General features: G+C 34.4%; 1 protein-coding gene across 1 annotated transcript in view; it reads left to right on the top strand.

Moving 5' to 3' along the window:
• LOC148956309 (annexin A13-like) overlaps positions 1-19,636 on the top strand; it is a 205,723-nt gene that overhangs the window by 170,948 nt on the left and 15,139 nt on the right. Inside the window, exons 5-6 of the mRNA XM_089090329.1 lie at positions 531-704; positions 4,749-4,930. Coding sequence (XP_088946455.1) covers positions 531-704; positions 4,749-4,930 — 356 coding nt within the window. The remainder of the gene's footprint in view (positions 1-530; positions 705-4,748; positions 4,931-19,636) is intronic.

Below are 19,636 nucleotides of genomic sequence, written 5' to 3'. Positions count from 1 at the left end.
TTGATTGGCTCCTAAAAACCGGAGGCTTACTCAAAAACCAGTCTGCTTAAGTTAAGTAATGACGATCATACTCCCAAAACATAATTGACCACATTAAACCATGCAAACTTTAAAAAAAATGTCTATATCAAACTGTGTGAGGGAGTTCTGACTCTCTTTGAAAAGGTGTAGAGACGAAAGGAAATAGTATGGGAATTCCTATACAAGCAAGCAAATCCAGACGAGGCATACTACTCTTGTTTCACTATCCCTGTACCGCCAAAATGGCCGCCCTTTTGTCTAATCTTTTCCCATGCTGTAGAGTGATGAAAAATCAGTGTTCGCCCACTAAAAAAAGGAAATTTTTTCAAGAGACGCCAAAAGGTCTTTAAATGAGGTTTAAATTTAATAGTTGGAAAGACTACTAATGGCATTGCACTTTTAAGCCGAAATTAGTGTCTAGCTCGTTTAATTTTCACATTCTTTACCTATAAATTTAATATTTTCTTGTGTTAATATATTAAGAAATAATGTAAAATCTATAATTTCAGGTGAAGGAAAATGGGGTACCGAGGAATCAACTTTTATAAGGTTTTTTGCAAATGAAAGTTATGCAGAAATACGAAAAACGGATGAACACTACATGAAAAAGACAGGACATTCTTTAGAAAAAGCCATTAAAAAAGAATTCTCTGGAAGTTTGCGAAAAGCACTGAAAGCAGTTTGTAAGTACGCATCTGATTGGCTGAAAAATTCCGAAACATTCTGATTGACTCAAAATAGCGCCATCCAATACCCAGTGTTAATAAAATTTCAGTGTGAATGGGCTTTACTCCTTCTATAGGTTAAAAGACAACATACATTTGCATGGCTATCAGAAAACCTTCAATGTTAATTAGCCTCCCTCTGCAGTAAAGGGATGATTGATATTCATTGGAATGAATGTTTTTATTAGCTACAATATTTTCGGTTGGGATTAAACCCTTCATAAAAAGAAACACACCCTCAAAAATTTCCCCTTCAATGATACCTAGCGATAATATTTCACAGAACGGCAAATTCTAACATTCAAATAAAAAAAATAAAAAAAATGAAGTGTATCAACTAGCATTAAAGTCTTATTGATTTGATAAAATTGATAAACGTACCAATTAGTCTTTACTTTGAAGTTGTTGTTTGACTCTTTGAAATTATCCTTGAGAAAATTGAATTTTTGGATCTCTGGCACCGAAATAGCTTCCCTAAACGGAAGGTTAAACTTTTTTTTCTTCTGCTGTGAAAAAAAATTGAAACAAAGATAAAAAAAAATAAACGCTGTTGCCCTTGTTTCTCCCTTTTGATAAGATTTGGGCATATACATAAGGAACAACACAGTTTTCCTTGGGGTTTGCACAGCTACTGGGTTGCTCATATGATAGATAAAAGTTCAAATAAGAATAAATCCTATTACGATAGATTTTTGTGTTTTGGATCAGGCTTTCCCTGTTTTTGTAAAACAAATAAATTTTGTTAAAATTTAACTTGAAATTAATTTAACTCCGATCCAAGGATCAATATAAAATTACAATCAAATGTTTTTTCTTTCATCCAACTCCATACCTGAATTCCTTCCCAATTTCTTTAATTGGATGTAACGTCTCAATTTAATACGAAATAGTTTGCATTTAAACTGCATTTATTATGCAAGATCGATTACGTGTAAAAAAAAAAAAAACGTCCATACGGGAACCCTTGGTTAAGATGTAATTTTGTTGCTTTGATTGTACTTTTCTCCCGATTCTTCTGTTGAAGCTCTTCCCTGGTTAAAAAAAGAAAAGAATAAAACCACTCTGTCATTCTGATTGTTCTCATTGTGGCTTGTTATAAAGATTTCACCTAGTAAAATTTTTTTTCATATTTCATGCTAGGGATATAGTTCTGTTCGTAAATTGTTTTTCAAGAAAATAACCTCTTAATATGGTGTCTTTATTATCTTCAGGACAGGGACTTTACTTTCTGAAACATACTTTTACATTTCGAATGCCAAAGACGCTTTTGCAGTTCAAGTTCGTCAAACTTCCAAACAAGAATATTTTAGATACTAATTAGAACTACCATTTGCGATCCTTGTGTTTCGAGGCCCCTGTTTTTGTCCTTTAGAACTAAAATACTCCAATATCCGTAAAAATACTGTGAAAGTCCTTCTGCATTTTATGACTTTTTGGGGAAAAATCTATTATAGTAGGATACATTTGCGTTCTATTTCCCCCAACCACAAGTTATACTTTATCCCAAAGAGTGACGTTTGAGGGAGGTAGAAGCCCCCTTCGTATTTCTATTCTCTTTTTGGTTCTAATACAAATCTTTATTTTCATATGAACAAAAAAAATGTCCTTTTAACTTAATTTGAGCAAGTACATCCTTTTTCAATTAATCAGAGAAGGAAATGCCACCAGTATCTGATTTTAGTTATCGCTTTTACTGAAATTAGTTCTTATGCTAATTAGAAAGCGATTTGAAGCTTCTCTAAGCTTATAAAAATAGCACAAAGTGGGAAAATAGAGAAAAGATTCGTACATGGCATGCAAATATTGCTTAAATAAGAGCTTGTACACGTAATTGCCAAAATCAAATATTAAAGAGAACTTGTTGTTCCAATTGAATTGGAAGAATAATAGAGGGTCAAGGTTGACCTGGACAAATTCGAACGTCATGCCATGCAGTAGAACACACTAGAGTTTATCTCAAATATACATTCACTTCATAGTTTACCCAATGCGGATGTGGGAATCTTCCGCAGGTTAGGAATCACTAATAAGCCCACTAGGCCTGGACCTAGGGGCACACCATGCTAGGGGGCGCAATAAATTATCACTGGGTGATTTTTTCCTAACAAAACTTGACTGCTTTGATTTATCGTCAAAAGTGCCAGGTGCACTCCGCCACCACGCCACCTTTTAACAGAAAAGAGTTTTTAAAACAAGACAAGAATTCCATGGCCACGTAAAACTGTCAGATGTCCCCCAAGAACGTCAAATGAGAATTCGATATCACCTCTCTCTTTCATTACTTTTCGCTCATCAGTTGCGTTCTGTTCACTGCTTCCACTATCCCTGAATTTTACAAAAACGGAGCGGCGTAAACACTTGGGCCTAGAAGCACCAAAGCCGTAAATATGGCCTCGATCTTCTGTACCAGGCCTTTAGGCTAAGGGACGCACTGTGTATAGGTGTAAAAAATATTAACTTTTTAAAGAGTCTCTCTGATAGTAGAAAATCAAAACACGGACCATAATCAACGGACGCGAATTATTGACCATAGCAATAAAGCTAAAACTGTTTCGTGATTTATAACGTAAAACAATTGGCTTTTTGCACTATAATTTTAAGTTAAATAGTTAAAGTTTTACTATAATTTTTAAGCTTGTTTTTTATGAACTAACATCATCTTTTTAATATCCAGAAGAAATATTAGAAGAATTCCAAGGATATGCGGATATCATTAATTTAGAGTAGATAAAATGATGCAAGATTAAAGCAAAGTGAAAGATGTAAGTAATTACTACTACTACTACTAACAACTCACCGCAGCACCAACCCGCCCAAGGCCAACACAGCTACGCACGCTCCTCCTCCACCCCAATCTATTCAAAGCCTCCCTTTTTACACCCCCCACGAAGTTCCCATTTCCTTTAAATCTTTCTTTATGACGTCCTCCTACCCTAGACGAAGGCGACCTGCTTTCCATTTAACCGTGGATGGTTGGCCGAAAAGAACAATTTTCGGCAATCTGTCATCCTTCATCCGCACAACGTGCCCTAGCCACCTCAACCTTTCTTTCATTATAGCCCTAGAGAGCGGTACTGAACCACATTTTTCGTACAGCCTACTGTTTGACATACGGTCAGTCAGCCGGGTACCTAGAACAATCCGTAGACAATTCTTCTGGAAAACATCTAGCAAATCCTCATCCGCTTTTTGGAGCGTCCATGCTTTAGAACCATCTTTGACCACTGTCATCATTGTACCTTCCAATATTGTAATCTTGGTTTGCAGATTTATCTTCCTATTCTTCCAAAGTTTTTTTAACTGTGAAAAAACACCTTGAGCTTTGGCTACTCTACTTTTAACATCTTTACTGCTCCCACCGTCTTTACTAGTGATACTGCCTAGGAAAGTGAAGCTGTTCACTTGATCAATATTCTCGTTTCCCAACATCACTTTTCATCTTTACTTATTCCTAGTCTAAGAGACTTAAGTCTTTTTAGCAGTGATTTTCAAACCTATTCTAGTACCCTGAACTCGCAAAACCTCTAAAACTTCATTCATTTTGCTCACACTTTCATCTAGGATGCTTAAATCATCAGCATAATCCAAGTCCAGAAGACTTTTTCCTCTCCATTTGATTCCGTGGTCTTTGAATTAGTTTAATATTCCTTTTTAGGTGTAATAAATAATTTGTAAAAAAAAACATAAATATTAAATGCTCAATTTTTTAGTACATGGTGTAATACATGGTATCTTGTACATACATGGTGCTATGTTGTAATATTTCTTACTGTCAGTAGGTTCAATGCTATAAAGTGATTTTCTTATTTTACCCTTTGCGATAATGGTATGTAAAGGGAATATCTTGCGCACTTCCAACCTCTTCGCCAGGAAAAACATAAATGATACGAAAATTGAAGTAATTGTAAAATAGATTGATTATTTGGCCGCGGAAAATTGTTGGAGGCTTCATCGCTGGAATAATTTTTTCTACCATATAATTACTAAATAACCTTTTTTCAGTACTAGTTGCACATAACAAGCATTCGTACTTTGCTGACCGAATATTCAAATCTGTCAAAGGCATGGGAACAAAGGAAAGACAACTGATGAGAATAATCGTGACGAGATGTGAAATTGATCTTGGGAACATAAAGGAGCAGTTTAGATCCAAGACTGGCAAGCCGTTAGAAGACACTATCTCCGTGAGTATTTACTTTTCTCTAGCTATTAGGGTAGCATCTGTTTGCCTTCATCCTAGTTCAGATTTGAGACTTTACCAAGAAATAATTATTGGAGATATGCATTGGTGGGGTATTATATGACAGAGTAAATTGAAGCTCGACGGATAAAGTCTAAGCGCACAAAGTCTATATATATATAGACTAAGTCTATATATATATATATATATATATATATATATATATATATATATATATATATATATATATATATATATATATATATATATATATATATATATATATATATATATAAATATATATATATATATATATATATATATATATATATATATATATATATATATATATATATATATATATATATATATATATATATATATATATATATATATATATATATATATATATATATATATATATATATATATATATATATATATATATATATATATATATATGTATATATATGTATATACCGTATTTAAAATTTCGTATATCCCTTAAAAATTCGAATACTTGATTTTGATCAAAGTACTAAAGATAAATACATTCAATAGATAATGAAACCAAACTAAATGTAGAATATTAATTACTTTAGTTAAACTATGCAATCTTTAATTTTTTGTAGCAACTAAGAAAATATTCCTGAGCTGTTGACTGCTTTATGATATTACTTTGCTAATCTCTGTTCGCTTTGCCAGTAAAATTGAAGAGGCATATCTCATGTTCATTGGTTTATGCTTCAACAGTGGCACACCTTGACCACTCTTACCCAGTTTTGGCTATCATAAAAAAAAAAACTAAAAAAGTGGCAAAACCCCTTAGAGTTTAGAGTTTCTATAAACTTTGCGTCGTAGTTGTAAGTTAAACTTTTAGTTTTTGTCTTATCATAGCAGGAAAAAATTTACTTGCTTGTGGGCTGTTATAATATAATTTGATTGGCAGACTTTTAAAATGAGGGGAGGGGACTGAAGCTTAATATTTATTTTTAATTAAGCTCAAATGAATGAAATCAAGATTATTTTTTTTTTAACTTTCTACAAGACCTTTACGAGCGTTTTTTTGTGTTTACCTTTATCACAAAGGTAAGAGTGTTGTACCTTGTTTGAACTAAAATCATGCAAGAACGTCTAATCTGTATGACAAGAAGACCAAAGTTGGCCACTGGCCCTTTCAACGCTAGTCGTTTCTCCAAAACTCCTCACCCCCTTCCAACTATCTAGTATAAAGGTAGACGTGTTAAGTCATTTTTAAATCGAAAACGTACACTTTTTTGACTTTGTATGATTTAACACAAAAAGTTGGCTTCTGGCACCTCAAACAATCCATGAAGTCTCTCCATCAGCTTTTTAGCAGAAAAATGGGCAAGTTATATTAATTTAAAAGTGGAGTGACACAAAAATTTTTATAAATATTGATGGGGGCATACAGTGATAATTACCCATTCAACACGCCTCTTCCCTCCTTTGCAATGTAGAACAGTTTGTTTGCTGCAGCTTGTTTGAAGCCGAACAAAACAAAAATTTCCAGTTATTGTGATTATGAAGCCAAAGTGGAAGAGTCTTACCTCCAACACTTCGCCCTCTCCCGACTCCAACTTTTAAGTGGACTGGAAGGCATGTTGTGCCTTATTTAAAAAGTTGAAATGGAAAATTCTTTTAATATGTATAGTTTGACAGGTAAAGTGCGTATGAGGCCATCAAAAGCTCCTCCCGTGCTCATTGCCCACTTTTCAGCGGCTTAAATAGCATATTATGCCCTGCTTGAAACGAAACTGTACAAAAATGTTTTATCTATATGATCGGAAGCATACCCTGGGTTCCTTCAAGACTACCTTACATCACCAGGTTCCCAACAGAGAGACACACATGTAATTTTTTTTTACAAAACAACTTGAAATCTGTGGCGCAAGTAACTGAACATAAAAATGATAATTTTCAGACGCCTACTCCCCTTCTCCCACGTCTAGCTCGGTCGAAACTAATAGGGCAAGTAATTTTTGGCCACGGGAGCAGAGTGGATTGATTTTTTGAGTTTTGAATCACTTCAGAGCCCCATCTACGTTCCACAATTAGGTTTTCATGTTTAAATAATTCAGGGAAGGTAAACAGGTAGATAATACGAAGACACAAGATGGCACACATTGGTATAAAAACAACAGGCAGCCATATATTTTTATATAAGTTCCTGCATTACGCTGTTGAAACATTCCTCAGTCTCTCTTTCCCAAGTCTCTCTTTCTCTTTCTCCTTCTGTCTCTCTTTCCAGCAGAATAAGCTTGAAACATTCGGATAATTCTAATACAAAAAAAATATGTTTGAAAACCATATTTTGGAATAGGTACAAAGCAGTACCCTAGGAGGAAGGACCCCATCCCATGATCCAATAAAAATTGACTCTGTGTTTTAAATCAGTCTTCAAAAACAAGTTTACTAAAAGCCATGGAGATATACATGGCATTGTCAAAAATGTGTAAAAAGTGACCCCACTCCCCTCCTCAATAAGAAAAGAGAAGTCAATTTAAGAAGAATGGTACAGTTACCGTATTAGGTTTTGGTTTCTCAATGGCTGGCCAGTTCGGCTTAAGATCTTTCATTGAAAGGCAGAGTCATTAATTCTAATGTAGATCAAGAAATGCTGATACATTCACCTTTAAAATAAAAGCGATTTAAATACATTGTTTTGCATATTGATCGCTAACACAACGAGTAAGAGTTGATTCAACCTATGATAAATAATTAAAAAAAAAATTTCATGTGCCTATCATAATTAAATTTAATCGGAAGTCGGTTGCGTTGATTCATGGATATATATGGGGGCAAGAACGAATTTTTTTAGGAGGGGCTATTTATACAATACAACTCCAAATACAGCCAGTTTTGAATAAAAATAACCTAGAAAATGTATTTTTCAAATTCTACGGAAGGAAAAATCTTGGGGGAAGAGAATGTCTCCCCCTCCCCAATTGACGCCTCTGTCCATAGCAATTTAGCCACATAAATTGTACATGAGCTTTCAACACTAAAGCTATTTTATAATAAAGTAATTTTTAGATTTTTTTTTCTCTTTGGTAAATTGAGTTAATAATTTGATATTTGAAAAAAAAATCAAAATATTTCAAGGAAGATAGTTTGGAAAACTTGAAATTCTATTGAAAACAAAGAATTTATAATAAAAACAGTCTTGTATTCTGATTTATAAACCCGAAAGAAGAATTTGAAAATGTCTTGAATTGCCAGCGTGATTTCGGAAAGTATTTGTTGAGAGTTATACTTTCACAATTTGATTAATATACAATTTGATAATCTTCTTCCATGCCTTATATAAAGCTTCTTAATTATTATTCTTAGATTCTCACGAGGTTGTCAATTACCAGTATGATGTTAAGTCATGAATAAGGTAAACTCCTTGAATGATATGGCTGAGTGTAGGCTAGTTCTACCACAGCCCCTGGAATCTTAACTATGCGCTTTTTGAGCAAACCTACATAGGATAGACAACCATTTTCCGGACGTATTTTCGTTTATATTAAATAAAAAAACAAGTTTTTTCAACTGAAAATAAGGAGCAATATTAAAGCATAAAACGAACAGAAATTAATAAGTATAGGAGGGGATTGCCCCCTCTTCAACACCTCGCTCTTTACGCTAAAGTTTTTTGGCATTTTTCAAAAAAGTTACTTATTGTTTTAATTAAATAACCATTGTGTTTCAGAAGTCGTTTTTAAAGAATTCAAAAAATTTAAACTTTAGCGCAAAGAGCGAAGTGTTGAACAAGAGACAATCGCCCCTTGTATACGTAATAATTTCTGTTCGTTTTAAGTTTCAATATTACTCCTTACTTTCAGTTGAAATTTTTTTTTATTTTTATTTAATTTCTGATCGTTTTCCAAATAACGCCAGGAAATCTGGCTCCACCTCCACAGAAAAATCCCCCTCCCACGGAAATATCCTCTGGAAAATTCAATCCTGGTGAAAATTTACCCCGGACAATTATTTTTAACAGCTCCACGCGTAAAATTGATTCAGTAAAGAGAAAGAAAGACATATAAAGAAATTTCGTATAGGAATTCTGGCAAATTCCCCCACACAACAACAAAAAACGAAGAACAATAGGGTAATCTTTTTGCAAGATAGTGGAGATAATTTGAATGAATATTTCGGCCCTATGTCCAAGGGCCATCCTCAGCAAGACAAAAATATATAAAAGAAAAAAGACTCACAAGACAAAAAACCCACTGGGTTGATACGATCACCCCTAGAAAATAATAATACTAAAAAAAAACATGCATCCGTGATCTTTCTTCTGGCATAAAGTACAAAATTCCACCTTTTTGCAGATAGGAGCTTGAAACCTCTACGGTAGGGTTCTCTGATATGCTGAATCTGATGGTAGGATTTTTATTAAGATTCTATGAATTTTAGAGGGTCTTTCCGCCTTTTTTCGAAAATCAGGCAAATTATCTCAGGCTCATAACCATTGATGGTATAACTAAACACAACAAGACTTATATATTTAAAATCAGCATAAAAATCCAATTTTATATATATATATATATATATATATATATATATATATATATTATATATATATATATATATATATATATATATATATATATATATATATATATATATATATATATATATATATATATATATATATATATATATATATATATATATATATATATATATATTTTTTTATATATATATATATATATATATATATATATATATATATATATATATATATATATATATATATATATATATATATATATATATATATATATATATATATATATATATATATATATATATATATATATATATATATATATATATATATATATATATATATATATATATATATATATATAGGTATCAAAATTCCGTTTTTTTATAGTTTCGGTTACTATTGAGCCTGGTCGCTCCTTCCTTATAGTTTGTTACCCCAAACTGTTGGATTTAAGAAGAAGATTCTCGATCAAGGTGAATAAAAACATCCAGAGAGTTTCAGGAATTAATGTTAGAGTTTATTTCTAAACGTGTCATTCGTATAGCTGAAAAAAATATTTGAAATAATAAAGAAAGCTGATCGTGAAATTTAACTAGGGTGTCAGCCTAAGGGGGTTTACCCTATTCACAAGATCTTATTTTTTCTTTTCTGTAACCTAGACTACTCTTGCTTTTCTGGGAACATATCGAAACTTATTTTTTCTATTATAAAAAAAAAAATCGATTCTTGATTTGATAGTAATTTACAAGGAGTTATTCAAGTTAGTTTTCTGGAAAATGTACAATAGACTACGGTATTGCAACTACTACCTCGACAATAATATCTTGAAATTTCCTGGAACTAATATTTTGCTAATATATTGGGAAAAGTTATGATACCATTGGAAAGATATTGGTCGCTCCAATTTCATTCAAGAACTTTTATACTCGTAACAACATCGGTCAACTTTCTGAGATGAAATTTCATCTATTACATCGGCGAGGGAACGACAATAGAAACTTTTGCAAGCATTTGTTTCATTTGCTTTTTTTTATTGTGCACCGCCAGAAAAAATTCAAATCCTAAATGATTTCAGGCAATAATTTATAGCAGGAATGCTATAACTTAACGTATGGAACTTAAAACTGCTGACTAGCCTCCTCTGTGCAGTGGTGGTTCTGGCCTCTCTTCCACCCGGAGCAAAATCTAGATTAAAACCGATTTTTGTTTATTACTGCGTTATAAATAAAATATACTGCGTTATAATACATCATTATTTTTATTTATTAACTGCGCCCTTAGCTTTAATTTAATATAAATAAAATTTCGAAACTGACAAAGCGATTATAACCATTAGATTATTTATTTTTAATTATGTGCCCCAAAAATTTCTGCACCCTGGGCAAGTGCCCCTCTGCCCCCTTAAACAGACTCTGATCTTCTTTTTAAGTACGTTCCGCTTCAATGCATTAATTTAAATAAAACTTTTTCAAAAAAATAAATTTTTGAAAGAAAAGGAAAGAGCTACATTAAACCAGAAATGAGTAGAAAGTCAAATTATTTTCCATAATACCATAAACCTCAGTGTATAAATAAACAAAACCAAAAACGAACAGAAATTGCAATAAATAGCCGACTCAAACGCAAAACGAACAGACGCAGAGACTTAACGAAACGAACGAGCAGAGACTTAAATAAATGGGTGGCACCCATGCCGTTTTAGAAGGCATGGGTGGCTGCCGCCACCCATGCCTTCTAAAAACCAGAACATAATATGCACTGTAATGAAAACAAAATAAATGTTTTCAGTTTTTAGACTTTAATGAATAAAAATTAATAACACTTTAAGGAATAAATATGACCATTATATATATATATATATATATATATATATATATATATATATATATATATATATATATATATATATATATATATCAAACTCTCAATTCACACTAATCTATATTTTAAAGTCCAAATTATGTTCTGGTTTTCAGAAGGCATGGGGGTTGTCCGCCCTATTTAATTTAGTTTTTGCTCATTTTGAGTTTGACTCGGTGGTTTATTGTAATTTCTGCTCGTTTTGGGATTCATTTATTTATTAAAGGGTGATCTGTGGTAGTTTTACCCTTGGGAAATAATTTGACTATATTTTTGTTCATTTTTGGTTTAATGTAGCTCTTTACTTTTCTTTGAAAGCTTATTCAGTGGAAAAAGTATTTTAAACTTTTTTTTTATTGACATAGTTTTTTCTGCATGGAAACAGAAAAGAATATATTAAATCTTTTCAATATTTTCTATAAGAAACAATGGTTTGGCTTACTATTTGTACGTTGGAAGCAATTTCTCAAGAATTTTTAACAACATAGGTCCTTTTGAAACTCTGGAACACACATAGTATTTTTTAATTCAGTTGTATACACTCAAGTTGACCTGAAAAATAAAACTTAACACTAATCCCAAAACATTATATCTATGCTTTCCGACAATCTGGATACAATTACACTCTTTTTTTTATTATCTAGGTCAATTGTAAGAGAAGAAGTAGTAATCGTTGTAGCCGTGAAAGTTTCAACTTAATAAATTCAGTCGTTCTTGGGATATTAATGAGATGTCATATTGTTAACCAGCATAAACACAGTGCCTTTTGATTTAGTTCTAAAGAAAAATTTAGTGTTAAAGCATATATACATAGAGAGAATAGGATTCACTGACAAAACATATAAACAAAAATTATTGCTGCTTCCCCTAAAAAACAAACCATGTCCGTGAGGGGGATGTAGAGAAAACAAAATCCTTAAAACAGAAAGAACACTTGGCCACGGACACCACTAGCACCATTACACTAAACAGTATATACAAAAGAATATCATATATTATACATTTTCTCCGGGAAAATAATATCAACAAAACCCCCACAATATATAAATCAATTAATCAAAACTCATATTCAGGAAAAAGCAGTTCCTTAATAGTTTTTCTGAATATATTGGGGTCTCTAATAATATTAATATCACTAGCTAAACTATTCCATTTCCGCGTACCTCTGTAAAAACCAGAAAAACATGAACGGGAATAAATACCTTTAGGTACATAGAAGTCAACACTACCCCTTGTATCGTGAAAATGAACAGTAGACCTAATAGACAATAAATCACCAAAACAACGAGACTGAACATCCTGTTGCAGTCCAAAATTAAACCAAAATACGTAAAACTCACGAAGGCGTGCAGACTGCAAAAATTTTTAAGTTGGGTAAGTTTGTCGAACAGACTTAAATGGAGATATGCCGGCTAAAATCCTTACTCCAAGATTTTGTATAACTCTTATTGGTTTTAGGATAGAAGGAAAAGTAGAGAGCCAAATCCTCGAACAATAAAGTATATATGGGTGTGTTAAAAAAATAAAGATGGCGAAGGACGGTTATGATGGGTAAATTACATGACTGTGGATTGTTGACATACCCAATATCCCTAAAAAAAAGAGTTACTGGACCGCTCAACTATGCTGAACAAAATAAGCATCTCAAAATTTTGATTGGATGTGTTTGGAGAATTAATGGGCTTTTGAGGAGGGCTTCTTGCCCTCCAATTTTTTAACTCTTAAAAAATGAACTAGAATTTTTAATTTCCATTCGAATAAGCTCCTTTAAAATTTTGTATGATATTGCTATCTATGATAGCACTGTGCCGCCTATGATATTGCTTAAATGCCTTTCTGAAAACCTGCATGCATATAGCTTTTTCGTTTAATTGAAACTCTGCCTAAGTATTCCCTAGAAGTTTCACCATAATACCCTTAGTGTCATTAGTTACACCAATCATAGTAGTACTACTAACAGTACAGACATAGTGTTTTCTGGTTAGTTCAAAATCCACCACAGCTTACACTGAAAGGTCTGACTCAATAATGTAAGCTATTCAGGAGATATCTCTGCGTCAACCTTTTGACAATCTACATGCTCCTAGCACTTTTTAATTTAGCTCAACATTCGTCTAAATATTCCTTGAAAGTTTCACCTTAATAACCTTAGCTTGTCCAGTAGCTATAGTTGTAGTTGCAGTCAAGGCTGTACCCAGAGGGGGGGGGGGTAGGGGGGCTCGTCCCCCCCCCCCGAAATGTTTTTTTGGCTCGTAAGAACGTAACAAAATGGATATAAACAAGTTTTGTATGTGTTTTATGAGTTTTTTTTCTTCCAAAAACCAACAAAGAGAGAAATCTCAGTGAAAAAAAAAACAAATGAGACTGTGGCCAGTGGAGAGAAAAGAAACGAAAAATGTAAAACAACGCAGATATTTCGCCTGTATCCAAACAAGGTGTCTTCAGCACGACAGAAACACAAGAGGAACAAGATAAAAAAACAATAAAACCACCACCACCAAATATATATATATATATATATATATATATATATATATATATATATATATATATATACAATTGGCACAAACTGATCCACGTAGGGAAAAGTTGCTATTATAGAGTTACTTCAGTGAGGACACCAGAGTAACTGAGGAAAAAAACAACTGGAAATTACTTTAATTATTCTGTTGCGAAATAATCCTTTTGTTGGCTATTACTGAAGCAAATCGTTTTGGTCTAGCAGGTAAAATAGTCTCCTGGTGATTATTTAAAATCTTAACTCTCTTATTGACTGTCGATTCACTCTATAGAAGATTATCATTAACTGGGTCAGTATTTAAATTTCCTGTGTCCCTATTTATCGAAAGGTTAGCAAATATATGTTTTTTGATTTTTTTGGCTTCTTTCGCCCATTGTGTGTACCCCTTGTCATTTGAAATAGCTAAGGCCTCATCAAATTTTACAAAGTGATCTGGTTGAAACCAAATATGTTCTGCTAAGTAGAGATGCCATAATATCTCCTACTGGGGCTCCAGATATGGGCATAGAACCACGTGGTTTTATGGACTTTGTCAGTGAGAATTTGAAAAACATGAATTTTGTCACGGTTATGGATTGTTTTATGGTTTTTGTCAGTGAGAATTTGAAAAAACAGAAATTTTCTCACTTTCATGGATGTCAACAGCAATTCATGTATGTTTCATGGTTTTTGTCAGTGAGAATTGAAAAACAGTATTTTTCTCACTTTGCTGTCAGTCATTAATCAAATTGTTTCCGGGCAAAGTTTAGTAATGTCTGACAGGTACTGCTCCAGGAATATATCCAAGTCATTAATGTCTTTGCCTCGGGAACAGTTCTACTGGTCGAACTGCAAAGGATATTAATAACCAAAGGCCATGGAAACAAATAGGCAAGAAACATCTTAGAGATGAATTGTTTTCGCGCGCGAGAAGGTTTCCTATTAATTTGAAATGCGTTAGCACAGAGATGCCAATAACAAAGGAACACGCTGAATTTGCGTTTAGGGATTATTTGGGCGAAACCGTTTTAGACAGGTTATGGAACTATTTTGGCGAAACAGATAGAGACATTTTAAAAGAAGATTTTTGAAGAGATTTGAGAAGAGAATTTAAAGGTGAAACTCTGTGGTCGTTATAATACACAAGTTTCATTTGAACAGTGTTGTGAGGTCCTCTAACCCAACCCCAAAGGGTTCCAATCCTCCTACCCCCGCCCCGAAGGAAGCCCCCGGTCCTCAAAGGCCCCCCAAGCTCCCAAAGACCCTCCACCGGTCCCCAAATGTCTCCCAGGCCCCTAACTGCCCCCCCGGACACTCAAAGGTCTCCCAAGCTCCCAAAGGGCCACAGGCGCCCCCAAAGGCTCACCCCAGACCCTCAACGGCCATCCCCGGGCCCCCCAAAGGCCCATCGAGGTCCCAAAAGACCAACAGGGTCCCAAAGGCCCTCCACCGGTCCCCAAATGTCCCCCAGGCTCCCAACTGGCCCCCGGACCCCCAAAGGCCCTCCCCCGGCCCCCAAAGGTTCACCGGGCTCCCAAAGGACCAAACGGTCCTCCAGTGACCTCCCCACCCCCCCCCTCCCTCCCTGGGGCCCCCCCGGCCCTCCCCTCGGCCCCCAAGGGCCCCCCGGCCTCCCCACACCCTTCCCGGGCCCCCACCGGCCCCCCCCCCCGCCCCCAGCCCACTCCCGACTCCCACGCCCCTCCCCTGGGCCCCCCAGGTCACCCGCGCTCCCCAAGGACCCAAGACCCTACAGGGACCCACATACCCTCAATGGCTCTCCCCGAACACCCGTCTTTCGTTGATGTGTGTTGTCTGAAACCTATGATTTGGGATGTGTAGTTTGCTACTTCAGGCTTTTCTGAGCTAAGGTTTCCTAGTATTTCATAGGTGAATGTTGTCTGAAACCAATAGTTTGGGATGAGTAGTTTGCTATTTCAGTCATTTATTAGCTAGGTTTCTTAGACTTTCGTTAGTGAGTGTTGAGTGAAACTTATGATTTGGGATATGTAGTCTGTTATTTTTTACTTTTCTGAGTTGGATTTATTAGTCTTTCATAGGTGAGTGGTGTCTGAAACCTATGATTTGGGATGTGTAGTTTGCTATTTTCGACTTTTCTGAGCAGGATTTCTTAGCCTTTCATAGGTATGCGGTGTCAGAAAATTATGATTTGGGATGTATAGTTTGCTATTTCAGGCTTTTCTGAGCTAAGGTTTTCTAGTATTTCGTAGGTGAATGAAGTCTGAAACCAATAGTCTGGGATGAATAGTTTGCTATTTTTGACTTTCCTGAGCTAGGTTTCTTAGTCTTTTGTTGGTGTGTGTTGACTGAAACCGATGATTTTGGATATGTAGTTTGCTATTTTTGACTGTTCTGAGCTGGATTTCATAGTCTTTCATAGGCATGTGTTCTATGAAACCTATGATTTGGGATGGGTGGATTGCTACTTTTGACTTTTCTGAGCTGGATTTCTTAGCCTTTCATAGGTGTTTGTTGTCTGAAACCTATAGTTTGGGATGACTAGTTTGCAATTTTTGACTTTTCTGAGCTAGGTTTCTTAGCCGTTCATAGGTGAGTGTTGTCTGAAACCTATGATTTGGGATATGTAATTTGCTATTTCCGACTTTTCATAACCGGATTTCTTTGTCTTTTGTAGGTGTGTGGTGTCTGAAACCAATGAGTTGCGATGTCTGGATTGCTATTTTTTTTACTTTTCTGAGCTAGATTTCTTAGCCCTTCATGGGTGTGTGTTGACTGAAACCTATGATTTGGGATGGTTAATTTGCTATTTTTGACTTTTCTGAGCTAGATTTCTTAGCCTATCATATGCGTGTCCTTTCAGAAAATTATGATTTGAGAGGTGTAGTTTGCTTTTTGGACTTTTCAGAGCTAGGATTCTTAGTCACTCATAGGTGTTTGTTGTCTGAAACTTCGGGTTTGGGATGAATAGTTGGCTATTTCAGACTTTTCTGAGTTAAGGTTTCTTAGTATTTAGTAAGTGAATGCGGTCTGAAACTTATGATTTGGGATTTGTAAATTACTATTTAGGGCTTTTCTGAGTTTGATCTCTTAGACTTTCAGAGGTGTGTAGTGTCTAAAACTTCGAGTTTGGGATGAGTAGTTGGCTCTGTTCGACTTTTCTGAGCTAGGTTTCTTAGCCTTTCATAGGTATGTTTTGTCAGAACATTATGATTTGGGATGTGTAGTTTGCTATTTCAGGCTTTTCTGAGCTAAGGCTTTTTAGTATTTCGTGGGTGAATGTTGTCTGAAACCAATAGTTTGGGATGTGTAGTTTGCTATTTTCTATTTTTCATAACCGGATTTCTTAGTCTCTCTTAGGTGTGTGGTGTCTGAAACCTATGATTTGGGATGTGGGGGTTGCTATTTCAGGCTTTTCTGAGTTGGATTTCTTAGTCTTTCATAGGTGTGTAGTGTCTGAAACCTATGATTTGGGGTGGGTGATTTGCTACTTTTGAACTTTCTGATCTGGATTTCTTAGACATTCATAGGTGTATGTTGTCTGAAACATATAGTTTGTGATGACTATTTTAGTATTTTTGACTTTTTTGAGCTAGGTTTCTTAGCCGTTCATAGGTGAGTTGTGTCTAAAACCTATAATTTGGAATTTGTAATGTCATATTTATGACTCTTCATAACAAGATTTCTTAGTCTTTCGTAGGTGTGTGATGTCTGTAACCTATGATTTGGGGATGTGTGGGTTGATATTCTTTTACTTTTCTGAGCAGGATTTCATAGCCATTCGTAGGTGTGTGTTGACTGAAACCTATGATTTGGGATGGTTAATTTGTTATTTTTGACTTTTCTAAGCTAGATTTCATAATCTTTCATAGACGTGTCCTTTCAGAAAATTATGATTTGGGAAGCATACAAAAACTTACACATTCACACAAAAACTTACATCCACACAAAAACTTAAATGAACAAAAAAACTTACACATACACATACACACACACACAACTTACACACACAAACACACTAAAACACAAACACTCACGCAAAAAATTAAAAACACAAACAAAATTACACACACACACACACACACACACACACAAACACTAAAACAAGAACACAAAAAAACTCACACACACACGCACAAAAACTAACACACACACACACTCACAAAACTAACAAAAACACACACAAACACTAACAAACAATCGCAAAGAATTAAACACACCAACAATAAAACATTCACACTAAAAATAACACACACACACACACACTAAAAATTACACACACACGAAAAAACAAAAATACACACACACACAAACTAACACACACAAACACACACAAGCAAACAAACACAAGCATAAGAAAACTAACATTCACACAAAAAATAACAAGAACACAAAAACATACACACACACACACACACACAAAACTGACACACACACACACACACAAGAAAAAATACACACACACACTCAAAAACTATCAAAAACAATCAAAATAAAAAACGCACACAAACAAAAATAAAATAAAAATTAAAACAGAAACAAAATAAATAAAAAAAACACTAACTAAAAAAATTAAACAAATAAAAAAAATTACACACACACACACACACACATAAAATCAATAAAACACATTAACACAAAAACTCACACACACACACGCACTCACAAATACAAACACACACACACACACACAAAAAATACATAACCACGCACAAACGAAAAAATACACACACACACCAAAAAAAACACACATACAAAAATAAAAACAAACGCAAACACACACACACAAACAAAAAAACAAACACACAAAAACACAAACACAAACACACACAAACACACAAACAAACAAACTCACTCTCACAAACAAAAACACACTCAAACACACAAACACACACCCTAACACACACACACACTCACTCTCAAACTATCGCACACTAACCCAAAAACACTCACACTCAATCACACACACACACTCACTTACCAACGGACTTACACACCCACACAAAAATACACACACACACACAAACTTACACACACACACACTAAACTTATATCCACACACAATATCTTATACACAATAAAAATTACACACACACGCAATAACTTACTCACATGCACAAAAAAATTAACACAAACACAAAAACTTACACACACACATACGAACAATTACACACATTCAAACAAAAACACACACACACAAAAACATACACACACACACACACACACACACACACACAAAAACAAACAAAAACACAAGAAAACTAACATGCACACAAAAACTAATACACACACACACTAAAAAATGAAATAACACTAAAAAAAATAAACAAAAAAAATCATAGACACAAAAAAACTTACACACACACACACACAAAAACAAAATCACTATCTCACTAACTTACACACACACACACACACACAAAAACTAACACAAACACACAAATACACACACACACACACACACACACACAAAAACTTACATACACACGCTCACACAAAAAAACACAATCACACACACACACACACAAAAAAAAATAATAAAACAAAAAAACTTACATGCTCACTATCACACACTAACTAATACTCACACACATGCACAATTAAAAACACCAAAAAGCAAACAAAAACACACACACAAACAAATACACACACACACAAACACACACACACACACACACACACACACAAACAAACACACAAAAACAAGAAAAAGCACACGACCAATAAAAAGCACATAAAAACAAACTATCACACAAAAAATGAAACCCACGCGCAAAAACTTACACACACACACACACACACAAACAATTACACACACACAAACTTACACACACACACACACACAC

This window comes from Artemia sp. Qi Xiang Cuo, chromosome 1 (genome assembly GCF_049724085.1).
Source record: "Artemia sp. Qi Xiang Cuo chromosome 1, ASM4972408v1, whole genome shotgun sequence".
Lineage (NCBI taxonomy): Eukaryota > Metazoa > Arthropoda > Branchiopoda > Anostraca > Artemiidae > Artemia > Artemia sp. Qi Xiang Cuo.
This window is presented reverse-complemented; position numbering and strand designations above follow the sequence as displayed.